At 67.7% G+C, this 17,677-nt stretch overlaps 2 protein-coding genes across 7 annotated transcripts; one reads left to right on the forward strand and one right to left on the reverse strand.

Annotated features, from left to right (window-relative positions):
• The first annotated feature begins 853 nt into the window (after positions 1-853).
• On the forward strand, positions 854-15,493 carry BAIAP3 (BAI1 associated protein 3). Of its 6 annotated transcripts, XM_072835198.1 has the most exons (36): positions 1,648-1,685; positions 2,021-2,125; positions 5,895-6,034; positions 6,301-6,388; positions 6,516-6,596; positions 6,924-7,031; positions 7,423-7,482; positions 7,603-7,669; positions 7,772-7,967; positions 8,275-8,319; positions 8,452-8,529; positions 8,644-8,746; positions 9,047-9,154; positions 9,245-9,340; positions 9,479-9,582; positions 9,867-9,987; positions 10,315-10,439; positions 10,515-10,605; positions 10,731-10,787; positions 10,881-10,978; positions 11,079-11,130; positions 11,207-11,337; positions 11,597-11,720; positions 11,796-11,939; positions 12,050-12,142; positions 12,227-12,418; positions 12,489-12,557; positions 12,646-12,725; positions 12,793-12,901; positions 13,198-13,269; positions 13,346-13,426; positions 13,505-13,625; positions 13,708-13,831; positions 13,908-14,113; positions 14,188-14,553; positions 15,320-15,493. In XM_072835198.1, exons 3-35 carry the CDS (start codon positions 5,904-5,906, stop codon positions 14,289-14,291), a joined length of 3,459 nt encoding a protein of 1,152 aa, XP_072691299.1. In that variant the 5' UTR covers positions 1,648-1,685; positions 2,021-2,125; positions 5,895-5,903; the 3' UTR covers positions 14,292-14,553; positions 15,320-15,493. The 6 variants fall into 6 exon arrangements, with proteins under 6 accessions (XP_072691300.1, XP_072691298.1, XP_072691299.1 ...); XM_072835199.1 differs by lacking the exons at positions 1,648-1,685; positions 2,021-2,125 and adding an exon at positions 854-1,171; XM_072835197.1 differs by lacking the exon at positions 2,021-2,125 and having other exon boundaries at positions 1,567-1,685.
• Positions 15,304-17,653, reverse strand: TSR3 (TSR3 ribosome maturation factor). The gene is made up of 6 exons (XM_072835204.1): positions 17,497-17,653; positions 16,992-17,211; positions 16,706-16,899; positions 16,158-16,334; positions 15,946-16,009; positions 15,304-15,662 (listed from the first exon to the last, which is right to left on the reverse strand). The coding sequence occupies exons 1-6, from the start codon at positions 17,606-17,608 to the stop codon at positions 15,491-15,493; spliced, it is 939 nt and encodes a 312-aa protein (XP_072691305.1). The 5' UTR covers positions 17,609-17,653; the 3' UTR covers positions 15,304-15,490.
• Between the last annotated feature and the right edge of the window lie 24 nt (positions 17,654-17,677).

The raw sequence follows: 17,677 nt of genomic DNA on the forward strand, positions 1-17,677 counted from the left end.
CCTTTGTGGATGGAGGGCCTGGGGATCTTTTCCTGGGGAAACTGAGGTTCAGGGCAGGGCTTGGAACCCAGCCAGTTGCCGTGTGGCCCTGGAAGGGCCTGTTTCCTTATCTGTAAGAGAGGGTGGGGGGGTGCAACGGATCCCAGTGCGAGGGCCACTGGCTCCGTGCGGCTGGCCCCTGCCCCCGCTCCCCAAAGGGCATGGGATGCGGTGCGGATGCGCACAGCTGCCCCTCCTAACTTCCTGTTTATAGCAGCTGCAGGATCTCATCACCCCAAAGCCATTATGATCACCATGGCAACGAGGCGGGTGTTTGTTCCAACAGGTTGGCGGAACCTGAGGAAGGAGGGCAGGGGTGTGGGGCCCGAGGGCTCTGGAGGCCCCGGCTCAGGACCCGCCAGTGCCCGGGGACTCCTGACTCCTGTCCTGTGCAGAAGGAAGCCAAGGGGTCGCTGGTGTCCCATCCCCTGCTTCTCTCCTGCCCGGGGCGCTGCCTGTCCTCCTGCCTCCACGTTTGTCTGCCTGTGCAGGGCCAGGATGGAAGCAGGGCCTGGAGGCAGAGCTTCTGGAAGGAGAATCCACCCCGCAGGGCTGTCTCCCTCCACCCCGTAGTTCTGTGTCTCCCCCGGGACAGATGGGCACAGGGCGGCCTGGACACGTGTAGGGCTGGGCCCAGGAGATGACGCGGGTGGTGGCCCCATCCAGGGATGATGGGGGAGGCGCGGGGTCCCCACTGACCGAGAGCCATGGCCACGCCCTCCCCACCCACCCCCACTCTCCACAGCGGGATAGGGATAGGGATAGCGGGCACCTCCCCCTGAGCCCTGTTCCTCCTGCACCCCCCCCCCGCCCTGCCCTGGCCTCCCCCCAGTGACCGTCCTGGACTGGGCCCGTCTTACCGTGTCCCACCCCGACAAGGCCCACCAGTGGAGGTGAGGTCCCGTGGACTAAACATGTCCCAAATCGGTGGATCCCCTAAGTATCAGGTACTCTGACGGCCCGCCGGATGGGCCAAGGTAAGGCCGGTGTGGAGACCCAGGCCACCTTGGACAGCAGACCCCGCTCCCCGTCTCTCCCAGGCCCCCCAGCACCACCAGGAGCCCCTTGTTGATGCAGATGGCGGCCCCTGCCCCGACTTCTGGAACCAGCAGGCCGGCGCCGGCGCAGCGAGGTGCTTCCCCGAGCTCTCGGGTGGACAGGGAGGTGGACAGGGCTCGCGTGTCAGAGGCGGGGAGGGAGGGGTGCTGGGGAGCGCAGCGGGCGGGGGGGCGCCCAGGCCTGGGGTCGGGGGACGCGGGGCGTCCTGGGGCGATGCCCGCCGCACCCCTCGCCCCGGGGGATAGTGGACCCAGGAGGCCGGGAGGCCGGGTCAGCCCTTCCAGAAGCGTCTGCCCGAGGGCCGGCGGGCCCTGCTGGGCGTCAGCGACTTGGGCTTCTCGAGGGCCCGGAGCGGGGACCGGGGCCCTGACCCTGCGGGACCCGCTCGGGGCTCGGCGCCCCCGGGTGTTGCGGGAGGGGCGGGGGGCGGGGCGGGAGGGGAGGGGTGGGGAGGGGCTCGCGGCCAGGCCCCGCCCCCGGCGCCCAGGCTTCGGCGCAGCAGCCGAGCGCGGTGCGGGGCGTCGCCGGAGCAGGTGCGGAGCGCCGAGTCTCCGAGCCCCGGGCCCCGCGCCCCCGGCCCCACCACGGTGAGTGCGCGGGTCCCGACGGCCCCAGTCCGGCGCCTGCATGGGGGACCCCGAGGGGCGCGGGGAGGCTCCCCAGGAGGAGGGCGGCGGGGGAGGGGAAGACGCGCCCTCGGCTCCGGGGAAACTGAGGCCGGCGCGCGCCCGGAGGGTCGGGGCGGCAGGACGCCCCCCGACCGGCGCCTCCTCCCCGCGGAGCCCGCAGGGCGGTCGGGCGGAGACTCCGAGCTGCCCGCTGGGGCGGGGAGATGCCCCCGCGCCGCGTCCCTCCCGCCCCGGGGCCCTCGTCTCCACCACATCCCTGCAGGTAAAACCGTGCGCACTCGCCCCACTTCCAGTCCGCCCGCGGGACACGGCTCACCGGGGAGGGAAAGGCCTCGACGGGCGCAGGGCCGGGCTCCCGCGGGCAGCACCGGGAGGGAGGGACGTCGCGGTGGAGACAGGTGAGTAGAGACCCTGGGGAGCCCGGGAAGAACGTGGGGTGGAGGGCTCGCTCCTCATGCGTTCCTTCTAGAAGCATCTGGGCAGCGCTTTACACTGCGTCCCAGGCGACCGTCTAGGGCTTTAGGTCCAAGTGTCGAGCTGCTTAAAATGCGCATTCCCAGGCCCTCCCCAGGGACCGGGCTCCCACTGGATCTCGGGGAGCAGCATTTGTAATGCACGCTGCTGCGGCTGCTGCGTTCCTTGCTGGGGAGCACTGTCTAGGGACTCATGGGGATCGGAGCTGCAGGAAGTGAAGGGGGGCGGAGGGGACTGGGCAGGGGAGAGATGGCCAAGAGGGTGACCTGGGGACCCACACGTGGACCAGACATCCTGCCGCTCCGCCTCCACACATGGGGGAGCACCAGTGGACCCCTCCCCCCAAGTCGCCAGGTACCACATTTTGGTAAGAAGGGAGCTGTGCTCTGAGGTGCTCATCAGCAAGGTGTTTATTCACCATGCGGGTGGCCCCAGCAGCTCAGTCCAGCTGCCCCCAGATCCACCTGCTGTGGGGCCAGCTCAGCCCCAGGTGGGCCAGCAGGAGACACCGAGGCTTAGAGCCCCGGCTCCAGGCAGGTTACCCCAGCCCCCTCGGTGTGAAATGCAACCCCGATATCCACTCTGCAGAATTGCCACTTCCCATTCACCCTGAACCTTGGGGACAGCCAAGGGACGGGGTGGACCTGTTCATCTTGGCTCGGCCCCAGTGCCAGGGTGGCCGAAGCTCCTTGGCCAGCCTCACTTTGCTCTCTGGACAAATGGGAGCTGCGGTTCTGGGCCTGGTGGCCAAGCGTGAACAAGGATGCGGGCGCCTCTTGCTCTGCGCCGCTGCCCAGGCCCAGGAGGGACGGGGACCGGGGAGTTCCCTTGGGGCCCATCCCACGGACGGAGGGCCCCTGCCGACAGAGGGCCCCTGCCGCCAGCACGTGCTTCCTGGAGGTCAGCCGCGCACCCGCTGCTGGTGCGGCTCTGGGTCAGGTGCCGGTGGGTTCCCAGCACCCAGGCCGTGGGTGCAGAAATATCAGTAGCCAAGCAGTGGAGGGTTTCCAGGGAAACGAGAGGAGTGTCTGGGCACCCCGGGATGAGCCACCTCTCCGACACCTGTGCCCAGATGCCACTTGCGCCCCACCCCCGTCCAGTCAGCAGGCTGAGGAAGGGAGCTCTGTGGGGTGGGGGGCGCCTGGACTCCAGAACTCAGGAGGTGCCAGGACCCAGAGCTTGGACGCCGGCGTCAGAGGCCGCCTCCATCCCCGGCCACCTGCTGGCTCTGTGGCCTTGAGTAAGCTCCAAAGCCCGGGGCCTCAGTTTCTCCTTGTGGGTGACATGAACAGCAGTACCCCCTTTCTGGGAGGTGGCTCCCCCTCTGTCTTGAGCATTTTATTCTCACAGCCACCCCATCTCTGCGGCTCAGGCCGCTTGCTCCTGCGTCATGTTTGTCTCTGGGACCGTGAGCCCCTGTAGCCCCTGTCACTCAGCCAACGCAATTGGCGGTTGCCCTGGCAACAGCTCAAGCAGTGGCTGCTCCCCTGGCTTTAGGGGGCCGCGGGGGTAGCAGCCTCCTCCCCACAGCTAGAGAAGGGAAGGGGGGCCTGATGCCCGGCCCCCTGGAACCTCACTGCTGACGGTAGGGGCGACAGCTTCTAGGCCTACCTGGCCACCTGCGGCGCCCCCCTCCGCACGCCCCCCATCTTTGCAGGGAGGCTCCCAGGGGCAGGCAGTGGCCAGTCTGAGGGAGGCGGGGCCTCGTTTCAGGGTGTGAGCCAGCTGCCCATCTGTCCCCAGCTCTTGGGTCTGGTCAGGTGAGCCCCTCTGAGCCCACCATTCCCCGGGGCCCCATAGGGCTAAAGTTGGAGCGTCAGGAACCAGGTGCTGTCTGTGGGGTGGCCTGAGCTGGTCAGGGGAACAGAGCAGGGATGGCAGCCCCGGGGCCACTGAAAGACAGACAGACAACTGGGAGACCTGCAGGCTGCGGGCATGGTCCGTGGACAGTGGGCACAGCCTGGGTCTAACCTGGCTCTGCCCCTGCCGACTTCCCCGTGAGATCCGGGGCAGGTACAGTTGGATCCAGCCAAGTCCCCATTTCCTACACCGTCAAGTGAAACGATGTCCCCTGCACGGGCTGTGCCTGGCCTAGAGGTACCCTCCATGATGGGCAAGTGAGCACCGCTGAGGGGGCCAGGGCGGCCAGTCCAAAGGCCCTGTGGTACACCTGGGGAGGGTGACATGTCCTTTACGCCAGAGGCTGGCTGCCAAGCCTGGGGCAGGGCGGCCAAGGGGCGGGCACCGAGTGGCAAAGTCAGCGTGGCGAGGGGGTCAGCCCTGATGGCTTCCAACGGGGGCGCAGGGAGACCACCCTGGGGCTTTGGGGGAGGCACAGGCTGTTGCCCGACCCAGTGGAGCGATGGGTGCCTGGGCCGGGCAGTGCCATGAGGAGAACGGCTCCCAGCAGCTTAGCTGTCTCCCGCCCTTCCTCCTGGGGTCTGCAAGGGACCCCGAGGCCCCCCGGAGGTGTGCAGGCATAACGGGGAGCTGGCCTTCCTCCCTGGTGCAGGTGGGCAGGGCCAGGAGAGACTGGGCAGTGACACTCCTCAGGGCAGTCCCATGGGCTGTTCCCCATTCCTTGGAGAGGCTCCCCTGAGGTCACCGGCTCAGCTCCTCCCCGGGCTGCAGCCATGCAGTCCACGCCCGTTCGCACGGAGCAGAGGGGCCAGGCCTGAGCTGGCCTCAGGAGGCCCCCCGACAAGGCCCTGCTCTGTCCCTGCCGCAAGGACACCACTGTGGCTCGGTTTCCATGACGACGTGGGGCAGTTTCACAGACGGGGAGGGAGACGGAGTGGTGGCCCTGCACCCCAAACTTCTTGAAGGGGCAGGATTTGCAGCACATTTTCATTTCTACTGACTACAGGGAGTGTGCTCTTCTCTGCAAGGTGGGCCCAGGAGAGAGGATGGGGCGTTGCCCCTGAACGTGCTTGGTGGGCAAGGACCCCCAGCGACCCTCCGTGCTGGCCACTCAGGGTCCTGGGGTCCCCAGGCAGGCCCCAGGCACAGTGGCCTCTTCTTGCCCCAGCTCCTCTGCAGGACAAGGACTCCGGGGTCCCGGGGAGAGCTTTGCCTGCCCTGGCTCCAGAAGGGACCATACAGGCTGGGTGACCCGGGCACCACTCCCCCACGACTCTGTCCCCTTAGCAAAGCCCCCAGGAGACACAGGCCCCTGCTGTGGCACAGCCAGGGGTCCCAGTCCTGGCTGGGTGGCAGGGGGGAGTGTGGCCCTGGGCGCAGCGGGATCCAGCAGCTCCCAGCGATGGAGCGCAGACTGGACTGTACCGTCACCTCTCTCATCCCCGTCTCGTCCCCAAAACGACCCTGCAAGGATGCCCCATTGTGTAGATGGGTCGTGAAGACTTAGACCAAGGGACCAGCCCCAGGTCAGCAGCATGAGTGCCCGTGGCCCCCTGGGTGCCCAGCGCCATCCAGCCTGGGGACTGAGCTCCAGGCCCCCCCACCACCCCCGCTCAGGTGTACCCAGCGGCCCCCATCCCTGCAGACGTGCCCTCCTGCTCCACGGGCAGCGCAGTCGGGAGGCTGTGCCCGGCTGCCAGGACCCCGCTTCTGTGGGCTCCCAGCTGATTCTGTCATTGCTGGATGTGCAGCACATGTGGTGACCGGGGACGGCACGGCAGCACGGCTGGGCGGGGGGGCACCCAGGGGCCACAGCGTGCGCTCTGCCTACAGGTCCCCACCATGACGACGTTGCTGGAGATCAAGAGCAGCGTGCTCAGGCAGGTGCAGGTGTGCCCATCCTTCCGGCGGAGGCCCGAGGGAGAGCCAGGGAGCACCGGCACCGACCCCCAGGAGCCTGCCGCAGGGGCTTGGTGGGTGCCCCACGCCTGACCGGTGCCGTCACGTGTACCCAGCCTCCTTTCTCTCACTGCACCCCTCTCCTGCTGCCCCAGCACGGCCCCCCAGGGGAGCCTGGGGGGGTCTGAGCCCCAGGCCCGGTGGGAGGGCACCATCCCCAGATGGAGGAGGCCCAGGCAATCGCCTCAAGGTGTGCGTGCGGGGGCTGGTCCTGGCCAGGGGGCAGGCGCGTGCTGTGAGTGACGGGGTTCCCTGACCTCAGCCTGGCCTGTCCCTGCAGGAAACCCGGTGATGGCGTGGAGTTCTTCGCTCAGATGCGCCTCATCCTCAAGAAGGGGGAAGGCCGACAGGGCCTGCGGTGCCCCGAGGTGAGGGCAGCTCAGAGCTCAGCCTTCCGCCACTCCCCTGGACAGCCGGCCTCCAGCCCTCACACTAGGCTCCCTCCCTCCCTGGAGTCCTCCCTGCAGGAGGCCCTCACCTGCGTGCCCCTCGCAGGTCCTGTTGCGCAGCGGGGCACCAGCCCCTGCCGAGCCTGTGGACCCCAACCGTGGCCTGAGAGTCCTAACCCAGGAGGAGGTAAGGGGGCCCGGGGTCTGGCCCCACAGAGAGTCTGTGAGCGCCTACTGTGTGCCAGGCCTGGGTTCTGGGGACAGGTGCACAGCAAAGGTGGCAGGGGTGAGAGGGCCAGGGGCCCTAGAAGCGAGTAAGGAGCAGAAGTCAGGGGTCGAACCCATGGAGGGCCCGGCAGGTACAAAGGTCGATGCTGGGACTGGACTCTGCCAGTGGGGGCTGGGATGCAGGAGAGCCTGGACCCCTCTGAGAGCCCCTCAGGGCCCAGGGCTGAGGGACACAGGGGTGGGGTGGCTGGGACCCAGAGTGTGCTCCCCCCGCCCCCCCTCACAGGTGGAGATGCTGTACGAGGAAGCCTTGTACACAGTGCTTTACCGCGCGGGGACCATGGGCCCCGACCAGGTGGATGACCAGGAGACCCTACTGGGCTACCTGCAGCAGGTGAGCCCCACTGCTCCACCCTCCCTGCTGGCCTGGCCCCGCCCTGCTCTAGGGAGCAGAGACCGCTGTCGTCCCAACCCTTTCCTCTCTGTCTGGTGACGTCACCATCACCCAAATAACACAGGTCGGCCCCGCCATGGGCACACCCATGCCCACACACGGGTGTGCACAGGCAGGCACACACATAGGCTGACAGGTGTGCCCAGAAGGATAGAGCGAGGGACAGACACATGGACACACAGGGAAGGGTACAAAGGACAAACTGACCCACGGGCGAGTATTTCTTTCCCCTGCCCCCCCATGTGTCTCCTGTGCTCTGTGAGGCTCCCCGGACATTGGCCAGCCCCGCTCTGGGGGCACCTGGGCCCTCACACTGGCCCGCCGTCCGCAGGTGTTTGGTACCAGCCCCGAGGAGCACGCTGAGGCCATTGAGCGTGTGAAGAAGGCCAAGGTGAGGCTGCCACCCAGTGCAGGCAGGTGCCGGCCAGCCCGGTGGAGAGGACACGGCGGGGCCAGGGCATGGCCACTCGGAGCCTCCCCCAAGAGGCCCCTCGGCACCCTCTGTCCACAGGCCCCCACATACGCCCTGAAAGTCTCCGTCGTGCGTGCCAAGAACCTGCTGGCCAAAGACCCCAATGGTGAGTGGGGACCAGCCCGGAGTTTGGCTGTGCCCAGGTCTGGTGGCTGTGGAGGGCCGGGGAGGCCTGGGGCCAGGCGCTGAGCCACCCACCATGTCTCAGGCTTCAGTGACCCATACTGCATGTTGGGCATCCTGCCGGCCTCGGGCACCCCCCGGGAGCCGGGTTCACACAAGGAGCAGCGCTTCAGCTTCCGCAAAGGCAGTAAGCGGGGAGGGCCCCTGCCGGCCAAGTGCATCCAGGTCACCGAGGTCAAGAGCAGCACCCTGAACCCTGTGTGGAAGGAGAACTTCCTCTTGTAAGACCCCTCTTCCAGATGGGGGCGGGGTGGGGGCAGGGGGCTGCGTGCTGCGCCAGGACGTACCTGGTGTCAGAGCCTGGCCCAGCCAACCAAGCGGGGCTGGTCACAGAACCACTTTCTAGAGGACAGAACAGCCTCAGAGAGGCGCCAGGCCCGGTGGCCACAGTCGGGCTTCAAATCCAGGCAGCCTGTCTCACAGCTGGAGCTCATGGACCCTTTCCTGCAGCTCCCGAAATGGCCCCTCCCCGAGCCCCGGGCAGAGGAGCGTCCGGCCCCTCTGGCTATCAATCTGTTTTCCTTACAGTGAGATCGAGGATGTGAGCATGGACCAGCTACACCTGGACATCTGGTATAGGCCCCTGGGCCCTGCAGGGCCGAGGGTGTGGGTGCACCTGGTCTGGGGGGTGGGGGTGGGGGTGAGAGGGGACATTCGGGGCCGAGCCAGGCTCCACACAAGCCAGGTTTGCCCCCTGCCCCCCAGGGACCATGATGATGATGTGTCCCTGGTGGAAGCGTGCAGGAAGCTGAACGAAGTCATCGGCCTGAAGGGCATGAGCAGGTATGACGGTGGGACCCTTGTGTCCCCCAGACACCGTGCCTGCAGCTTGGCCACATGGGCCAGCCGGTGGTGGCTCCCCAGGGACCATAGGTGGGAACCCACTGCTTCGCCCAGGTATTTCAAACAGATTGTCAAGTCGGCCCGTGCCAACGGGACAGCAGGACCCACGGACGACCACACGGATGACTTCCTGGGGTGTCTCAACATACCCATCCGGGTGAGTGGGGGCCAGGGCTGCAGTCACAGAGCGCTCACCCTGTGGGGATGCCCCTGGTGGCTAGGTCCTGTGCCCCAGGCATCCCCCATCCTTCCTGGGCCGGGTGGGGCTGTGTGCTCAGGGGTCAGGGAAGGACCGGCCTCCTGGGGCCTCCTGTGTCCAGGCACCCCCCCACCCCGCCCAACGGCCGACTGTGTGCTGCGGGCGGGGTGGGAAGCAGAAGTCTGTGTGGTCTCCTTGGTCCCACAGAGAGTCTGGGGGGGGGGGGAGGGACTGCCAGTATGAACCCCCTCCCCTCAGGAGGTGCCCGTGGCGGGTGAAGACCGCTGGTTCAAGCTGGAACCGCGCTCCAGCGCCTCCCGGGTGCAGGGAGACTGCCAGCTGGTCCTCAAACTGATCACCACACAGGTGGGGAGCTGTGGGGTCCCCTGCCCTGCGGCCGCCGCACCCCTGCCGGGGGCTGGGGCAGGGCTGTTGATGGGCGGGCCTGCATTCCAGAGGGACACGGCCATGAGCCGGCGCGGGCGCTCAGGCTTCCTGTCCTACATGCTGCTGCTCGGCCGGCTGCTGCAGTTCGAGCACCGACCCGAGGAGGTAGCCGCACCCTCGCGACCGGGGTGGTGACCTGGCGCCTGGGGGGTGGGGGAGAGCCGGGGAGGCTGGGCACGCGGGCGGGAGGGCATGGCGGCTCCTCCCTCCACCCACGCCGCCCCACCCCCCCCCCGCCTCCAGCGCAACTCGAGCAGCTGGCGCGGAGAGCTCAGCGGGCCCGCGGCCACCGTGCTCTGCCTCCACGGCGCGCAGAACAACCTGTCTGCGCTGCAGCTGGCGGTGCTGTGAGTGGGCGGGGCCTCGCGGCGAGGGGCGGGGCACGGGACGGCGAGCGCGGGCGGGAGGGGCGGGGCCGTGAGTGGCAGCAGCTGAGAGGAGGCGGAGCTGGCGGGGAGGGGCGTGGCCTGCGGTGGGCGGGGCAGAGGGGCGGGCAGGGAAGGGGTGCTTTGAGTGGAGGAGGCATGAACGGGGGCGGTGCTGGGGGCGGCGCCGGGAGGGGATGGCCCGAGGGCACAAGGGGGTCCCCGCCCCAACCGCGCCTGACCGTGGGCGGGGCTGGCTCCCACAGGCACTGGGAGGTGAGCAGCCGTCACCATCAGACCTGCACGCTGGACTACGGCTACCTGCTGGGGCTGCTGGAGGACATGCAGGCACACTGGGAGGAGGCGTCCTCCCTGCCCCAAGAGCAGGTGAGCTCGCCCGGGCTGGCCGGAAGTGCGCTTCCTGGAGGGTGAGTCGGTGGGCACACAGGGCAGGGTCCCGGTGTCGTGGGCTGCGCGGCCTATGCTGAGATAGGGCATGTGCTGGGATCCCAGGAGGCGGAGGTCGTGGCCTGCACTTGGAGGAGGGACCCAGGGAGTGGGCGCTGGCTGGGGGGGGACCAGTGGTGCAAAGGCCCTGAGGCTGTGTGTGGGAGAAAGTAGCAGGGCCAGGCCCGCAGATGGCTGCGGGAGCCTCCCTCCCCGCACCCCGTGGGGAGGGCGGTGAGGGTCAGCTCTGACGCCGGGTGTCCGCAGGAGAAGAGCCTGGCTGACAGCTTCTCTGCCTTCTGCGAGTTTGGGCTGCAGCTGCTGGGCCAGCTCCGAGACTACTTCCCAGCCACCAACAGCACCGCTGTCTACCGCCTGGAGCTGCTGCTGAAGTGGGTGTAGCCGGCGGTGCCCGGGGTGGGGGGACCAGGCGGGCGGCCCATGGTCAGCGGGTGGCCCCTGTGCAGGTGTCTCAGCAAGATGCAGGTCTTCCAGCTGTCCTTCGAAATCTGCCCCTTTGAGGCAGAGCTGAACATGGACATCGCTGCTGCTCTGAAGGTGCGTGCTGGCAGGTGTGGGCCAGGTGCCGCCCCCACCCTGGCCCCGCTCTGGGCCAGCTCTAGCACCTGCTACCCTGTTGGCCTCCCACACCCACCACGCGGCCTCGCTGGTTTGTCTTGCAGAGAGGCAACCGCGAGTGGTATGACAGGCTCCTGAACACCAAAAGTCCTCACGAGCAGGTGCCGCTCAGGGAGGGCATGGCTGCAGGGGGAGCAGGGGATCGCACATGGCTGCAGACCGGAAGGTCAGTGTGACCCGGGCCTTCCTCGCAGCCAGGGCCCCAGCGCCTCGCCGGCCTGGTGGAGCTGGCTGACGCCGTCTACGAGGACCTGCAGGCCTGCTACGGCATCTACGCCAGCCTCTTCCACAGGTGGGGCCCAGGGCGCTCGCTGCCGTTCCTGCCCTGACCCGTCGGTGGTGCCGTCAGGTCACGGGTGGGGCGAGCAGGTGTGTGGAATTTGTTCCTGCAGCATCGCGGAGATCGACTTCTTCACCCTCACCTTCCGGCAGCTGGAGCGTCTGGTGAGGAGGGGGAGCGGGGAAGAACTGCCTGGGTCTCCCCCTGACGCTGGCAGCCTGAATCCACCATCCTGAGCAGGTGGCCGAGGAGGCATGGGTGCTGACAGAGGAGCTGAGCCCCAAGATGAGCCTGGAGGTGGCCTCGGGGCTCTTCGAGCTGTACCTGACCCTGGCAGACATTCAGCGCTTCTGGAGCAGCATCCCCGGCCGGTGGGTGCCCTGCGGCAACCTGTCCTCTCCCCACCCCGCCCCCGTCAGTCTCCTTTCTCTATCTGCCCCCAGACCTGTCCCCACTCCTGCTTGTCCCCCTGCCCCAGCTGTCCTGCAGCCTCCTCTAGGAGGTCTCTGGGACGGGATCCCGAGGGCCCCTTGAGGGAGGCTCTCCAGCTGCCCCTTTAGGCCGGGAACCGGGACACGCTGGCTCAAGGTGTTTGGGTCAGGGCGAGCTCTGACGGGCTTCCTGCTGCAGTGACAGCCGCTCCCTTGCTCTGGCCGGCATCCATGCCCCCTTCCTGCCCGCCGTGAAGCTCTGGCTGCAGGTGCTGCGAGACCAGTCCAGGTGGAGACTTCAGGGAGCTGTGGATGTGGACACAGTGAGTGAGCACCCAGGCCCGAGGGTGCCGGGCTCAGCCAGGGCTATCCTGCAACCAGGCCTCCTCTCGCCTTAGCTGGAGCCCATGGATGTCTCCTCTAAGCACAGCAGCTCCGCAGCCACTGCTAGCCTCTGCTTCAGTCACATCCAGGAGCTGTGGGCCCGCCTGGCATGGCCAGACCCTGTGCAGGCCCAGGCGCTGGGGACCCAGCTCAGCCAGGTGTGTCGCTGTGGGTTGGGGAGCACAGTCTGGGAGGAGACAGGAGTCTGGAGGGGCAGCAGGACCAGGGGCTACAGCCCACAGGTCCAAAGCACTTGTGTCCCCTCTAGGACCTGTGCGAGGCCACCCTCTTCTACACTGAGCTGTTGCGGAAGAAGGTGGACACTCAGCCTGGGCCCGCAGGCGAGGCAGTGAGCGAGCCGGTGAGCAGGCCGGTGGGCAGGAGGCCGGGGCGGGGCCGGTGAGGCCAGTGGCACCGCCCGCCCACACCTGGCACGCCTCCCCAGCTGTGTGTGGTCCTCAACAACGTGGAGCTCCTCCGCAAGGCCGCGGGGCAAGTGCTGCGGGGGCTGGCGTGGCCGGAGGCGCCCTCGGCACTGGAGGGCGGCCTCCCACGCCCTTTGCTCAGCTGTACGCAGGCCCTGGATGAGGACCTGCAGCAGGAGGTCCACACCGTGACAGCGCACCTGACCTCCAAGGTGGGCGGCGGGCGGGAGGTTACCGGGCTGCCCTGGCGCCGCCCCCAGTGCTGAGCGCTGCCCTCCGCAGATGGTGGCCGACATCAGGAAGTATGTGCAGCACATCAGCCTGTCGCCCGACTCCATCCAGAATGAGGAGGTGGGTGCCTGGCCGGCTGAGGGCTGGGGTGCCGCGGGTGGCGGTGTGGGGGCCCCGGGGACGGTGTGGCTGAGGACGCTGCCCGCAGGCCGTGGCCCCGCTCCTGAAGTACCTGGACGAGAAGCTGGCCCTGCTGAATGCCTCGCTGGTGAAGGAGAACCTAAGCAGGTAGGCCGCGGGGTGGGGGGAGGGTGCTGCCTGGGGGCCAGCCACACATGCCTGGCGTCCCTTCCAGGGTGCTGGAGGCCCTCTGGGAGCTGCTCCTGCAGACCATCCTGCAGGCACTGGGCGCCAACCTCGATGTCTCCGCCGACTTCTACGGCCGCTTCCACTTCACGCTGGAGGTAGGGCTGCATGAGGGGCCCCCACTGCACCTCGGCCCGGCCCCGAGCTCCCCGAGCTGCCTGTGCCCACTGCCCCGCGTGGCCAGGCCCTCCCGCCTGAGCCGCTCCCCTGGGGTTCCAGCAGCCCAGCACTTCCACTCTGCCAGCCGCCTGTCAGTACAGTCACCTGGCCCCGGGCACTGGCCTCTCCCCCAGCTCCCGGGCTCCTGAGGTGTGGCACCCAAGTGCACCTGCCCAGCCCGATAGCCCCAGCCCCGCCCTGCCTTTGACATCTCTCCCTCCTTGCCCTGCCCCAGGCCCTGGTGAATTTTTTCCACGCTGAGGGGCAGGGTCTGCCCCTGGAGAGCCTGAGGGACGGAAGCTACAAGGTGAGGCCTGGCCCGGGGGAGGGAGCGGGTGGCGTGCAGCTGGGGGCCTGTGTTCAGCACCCGGTGGGCTCCGCAGAGACTGGAGGAGGAGCTGCGCCTGCACCAGTGCTCCACCCGCGAGTGCATCGAGCAGTACTACCTGGACAAGCTCAAGCAGGTACGGTGCCCAGGCCGGCACGTGGCCTCTCCCCCAGAGTCCCCAAGCCCCGGGTCACCAGCCTGAGCCCTTCCACAGAGGTCGCTGGAGCAGAACCGGTTCGGGCGCCTGAGCGTCCGCTGCCACTACGAGGCAGCAGAGCAGAGGCTGGTGGTGGAGGTGCTGCACGCGGCGGACCTGCCCGCCCTGGACGCCAACGGTGAGGGGCTGTGATGCCGACGGGGACCCGCGCCGCACTGCTGGGTGAGTGCTCATGAGCTGCTCGCGGTTGTGCCCCTCAGGCCTGAGCGACCCCTTCGTGATCGTGGAGCTGGGCCCGCCACACCTCTTCCCGCTGGTCCGCAGCCAGAGGACGCAGGTCAAGAGCCGGACGCTGCACCCCGTGTATGACGAGCTCTTCTACTTGTGAGTGTCCCCCCATCAGCCTGTCCACGCGCCCGAGGGGGGCGCAGGGCTCCAAGTGACTGCCCTTTGCCTGCAGCTCTGTGCCAGCAGAGGCGTGCCGCCGCCGCGGCGCCTGCGTGCTGTTCACGGTCATGGACCATGACTGGCTGTCCACCAACGACTTCGCAGGGGAGGCGGCCCTCGGCCTGGGCAGTATTGGTGGCATCACGCGGCCCCAGGTGGGAGGGAGCACGAGGGCCAGGCAGCCTGTTACCCTGCAACTGCGGCGGCCCAGAGCCCAGGGTGAGTGAGGGTCCGGGGGGTGGTGGGTTTGATGGGGTGCGGTTTCACCCTAGCCCTGCCCCTCCTGCCCACAGTGAGGTCCGCGCTGAGGATGCTGGAGGGCCGCAGCAGCAAGGAGGCGCAGGAGTTTGTCAAGAGACTCAAGGAGCTGGAGAAGTGCATGGAGGCGGACCCCTGAGGCCTCCTGAGCCCCCGAGCTGCCCCCATCCTGCCCTGCGGGCAGCTCTGCGCAGGCAGGGCTCCTTCCCCGACCCCGCCATGTCATGTGCATGCTGTGGCTGGCCCTCCAGCTCCTTTCTGCCCTGGCTGTGTCTGCGTGGTGTGTACCGTGAACCCCTTGCTACCAGCAGCACCCCCAATCTGGGTCTGGGGGCTCACTCGGTGGGGCCTGGCCAGCAGCTGTCCCCCTGGATGCAGAGCAGAGCACGCCCGGCCACCAGGTGAGCTTCCCCATCGGCTCCCCTGGCAGGCGGGCACGGGGCTTAGAGCAGGGCTGTCAGCGGGGTGGCTCTGCTCCCCAGGAGCCGTTAGGCCAAGTCTGGAGGCATTTTTGGAGCTCAGAACCACAGGCTGGAGGAAGTGCTAGTGGCACTGACAGTGAGACCAGGGATGCTGCTGGAGGTCCTGCAGTTACAGACATGGCAACCTCTCCTCAGCAAAGAACAGGCCATTCCCCAATGTTCCTGGTGTCCCCGCACAGAGCCCACCTGGAGGAAGCTCTGTATTCTCTTTCTGGGCTGGGGCGTGTGGCAGGGCCCATAAGGACAAGAGCCAGGAAGGTGGGGTTTGAGTCTGGACAAGCTTTGGCGGGAAACAGCTCCCAGTGGCCCTGGCAGAGGGGGAAAGTGGGCACCCCGATGCCTTCACCAGAGGGTATACAGACATGTTTACTAAGAACTGCATAGGTCCCCACCTCCTCAGCCTGAGAAAGGGTCCCGTGGCATCACCGTGAGGCTGGGAACATGACGCAAAGTTGATGGGTCAGTGTAAGCTCTGTGCTGGCCACGCAGCTCTCCAGCATGTTCTCCTTCTGTGTCCACACACACATGCCCGCGCAGGACCTGCTCCACGCCCGGCACCCCCACAGTCCAGACCCTCCCCAGGCAGGGCCTGCCTCACTGGAGACTGAGCGTCGTCCCCTCCTCCCCCAATTCCCTGGCCAAGTGCAAAGAAACAAGCTCACACCGGGATGTCCTTGGCCTGCAGCTTCACTGGGCGGGCTCGGAGGCCCCAGAGCACAGCCGTGTCAGAAGCATGGGGATAGAGTCCAGTGCCACGAGGGCTGAGGCTGCCAGGCCTGTCTGTGTCCCCACGAGTCCTGCTGTATCTTGAGTTCCTTATTGCTCCGTCGTGAAGAAATACACGTGTCTGCAAACTTCAGTCTCTCTGCCGTTTCTTGATTCCTTTCCAAACCTCTGGGGGGACCCCGGCCTCTGCCCCTTGCTCCTCCTCCTCGGGGCAGCTGCTGCTCTCTCCTCTGTCCTCGGCATCAGGTCCCCGCTCCTCGGACTCATCCTCACTGTCACTGTCACCACTGTCTGGGAGCAGCCTGGAAGGGAAAGGTGTGTTCGCCAAGGGCGTCATCCCAGGCACACTCCCTCACAGGAGCCCCCACCTGAGGGCAGATTCTTCTATTCCCTGTGTTCTCAAAACCAACAGCTCTCCTCTCCAGTGGGATGTTCACGTTCCCTTTCCCAGTCACAAAACCCTTGTCGTGTTTAGGGACCCGCCCCTCCTCCTCACTCCCGCCATCTGCAGGAAGGGCTGAGGCCAGGGGCAGCGGAGAGCCCTGGGTCTGAGCTGTCTCAAGACCGGGAAGCCCAAGGACCTACCGAGCGCCAGCCACTGGCCTGTTGGGGTTTGCAAACTCCCGCCCAGAATCCACGTCAAAAGGATCTGGAGAGAGAAGGCACGTGAGAAAAGGACCTGTGAGTGAGCTCAGAGCAGGACCAGCCTTCTATATCCCCGGCTTCTCCACAGGAGGTGCTGTGCCTGGAGGGGCCTGGCTCCCAACCAGGGGGCTTGTGTGCATGCCGGGCCTCACCAATTTCCTCCTCCTCGGGGCGCTCCCTGGCGTGGGCCAGGAACTCCTGCTCTGCCTGCAGCACCTCCTCCGGGCCACTGCAGGCTGCATACTTGTCCAGGAGCTGGCGGTTCAGGTCCAAGAAGCCCTTGCCCCACTTGAACTTCCGCAGCAAAATGATAGCAAGGTCTGAGAAGCCTGACGGTGAGGAAAGCGGAGACCCAAGGATGCTGACAATCCCTCTCTCATCCTGGGTGCACGCCCAGCACCCCCAAAGCTGTCCCGACATCTGAAATTCCCCATGAGACGCCCTCCTCCGGTCCAGTGAGCCTGCTCACCCGCCTCCGCTATCCCCTGAGGCCCTCTACCCACGTCTCATGGGGCCGCCTATCTGAGCCTCCACTAGGACCCTAGGTTCTCTCAGGGCGAGCTGAGGGGTGACAAGTGGGACGGAAACCCTGGCCTTCCCACCTTGACCATCCCACATGCCCTCTGGTTGCTCTGGGGACGGCCAGTACAGAACACACTGCTGTGTGCGGCGCCATCCTGCTAGCAGGCTCAGCGCTCACCCAGGATGCACAGGGTGGCAGCAAAGGCCTCCACGCAGGACAGCTTGCAGGGCCGGCCATAGTTCACGGGGTTGGCAGCTACCAGGTGCGGCAGCAGCCGCAAGTGGCTCCCACGCATCTTCCCAAACGGTGTCTCATTCAGTCGGGCCCAGGAGCAGTCGATGACAGCGACCCCGCACTGAGCCACCAGCTGCCTGTTAGGAGCAAAGGTCGGCTAGGCTCTGGAGGGGAACCGCGTTCCCTAGGGACCCAACCACATCCTTCCACCCCCTCCCTCCGCTCCTACCTGTCGGCGCAGGACACGTACTGGGAGCCCACGGGGCTGAGCACGAGGCCGCCGAACCTCTGGCCCAGGCGCAGGCAGCGCACCAGGCCCAGGCGGGCCAGCTTGCGACCAGTGCAGCGCCGGGGGTCGCAGTGGCCCAGCTCCCACATGGCCAGTGGGCAGGGTGGCCGCGCCGGGCCCGAGCCGCCTTCCTCCTCCGCCGCCTCTGGCTCCACGGATGCTGCACCGGAGCGCAGAGGGTACCAGGCCTCAGGGGCAGCTCGCAGGGCCGGCCCGGCCCGCGACCCGGGCCCCCGACGCGACCCCGGCCCCTGACCTGGCCCGCGATCCCGCCCCCAGCCCGAGACCCCGACCCGGCCCGCGACCCCGGCCCCGCCCCCAGCCCTAGACCCCGCCCCTCCGGCCCTCGACCCCGCCCCCGCCCCGCCTGCGACCCTGGCCCTCGGTCCCGGCCCCCCACCCCGGTCCTCCGCCCCGGCCCCGCCCCCGATCGTGCCCCACTCACCGCGCAGCGCGGCTCCCACGTCCTCCGCGAAAGCCTCCAGAGAGCGGCCCGCGGGGCGGCGAGCGCGCCCTCCGCCGGCGCCCGACCCCCGCGCCGCCCTCCTCCGGCCCATGGCGGGCAGCCGAGGCCCGCACACCCGGTGGCGGGGTCTACGCAGGCGCCGAGCGCCACTTCCGGCCCG

This window comes from Canis lupus, chromosome 8 (assembly GCF_048164855.1).
Source record: "Canis lupus baileyi chromosome 8, mCanLup2.hap1, whole genome shotgun sequence".
Taxonomy (NCBI): Eukaryota; Metazoa; Chordata; class Mammalia; order Carnivora; family Canidae; genus Canis; species Canis lupus.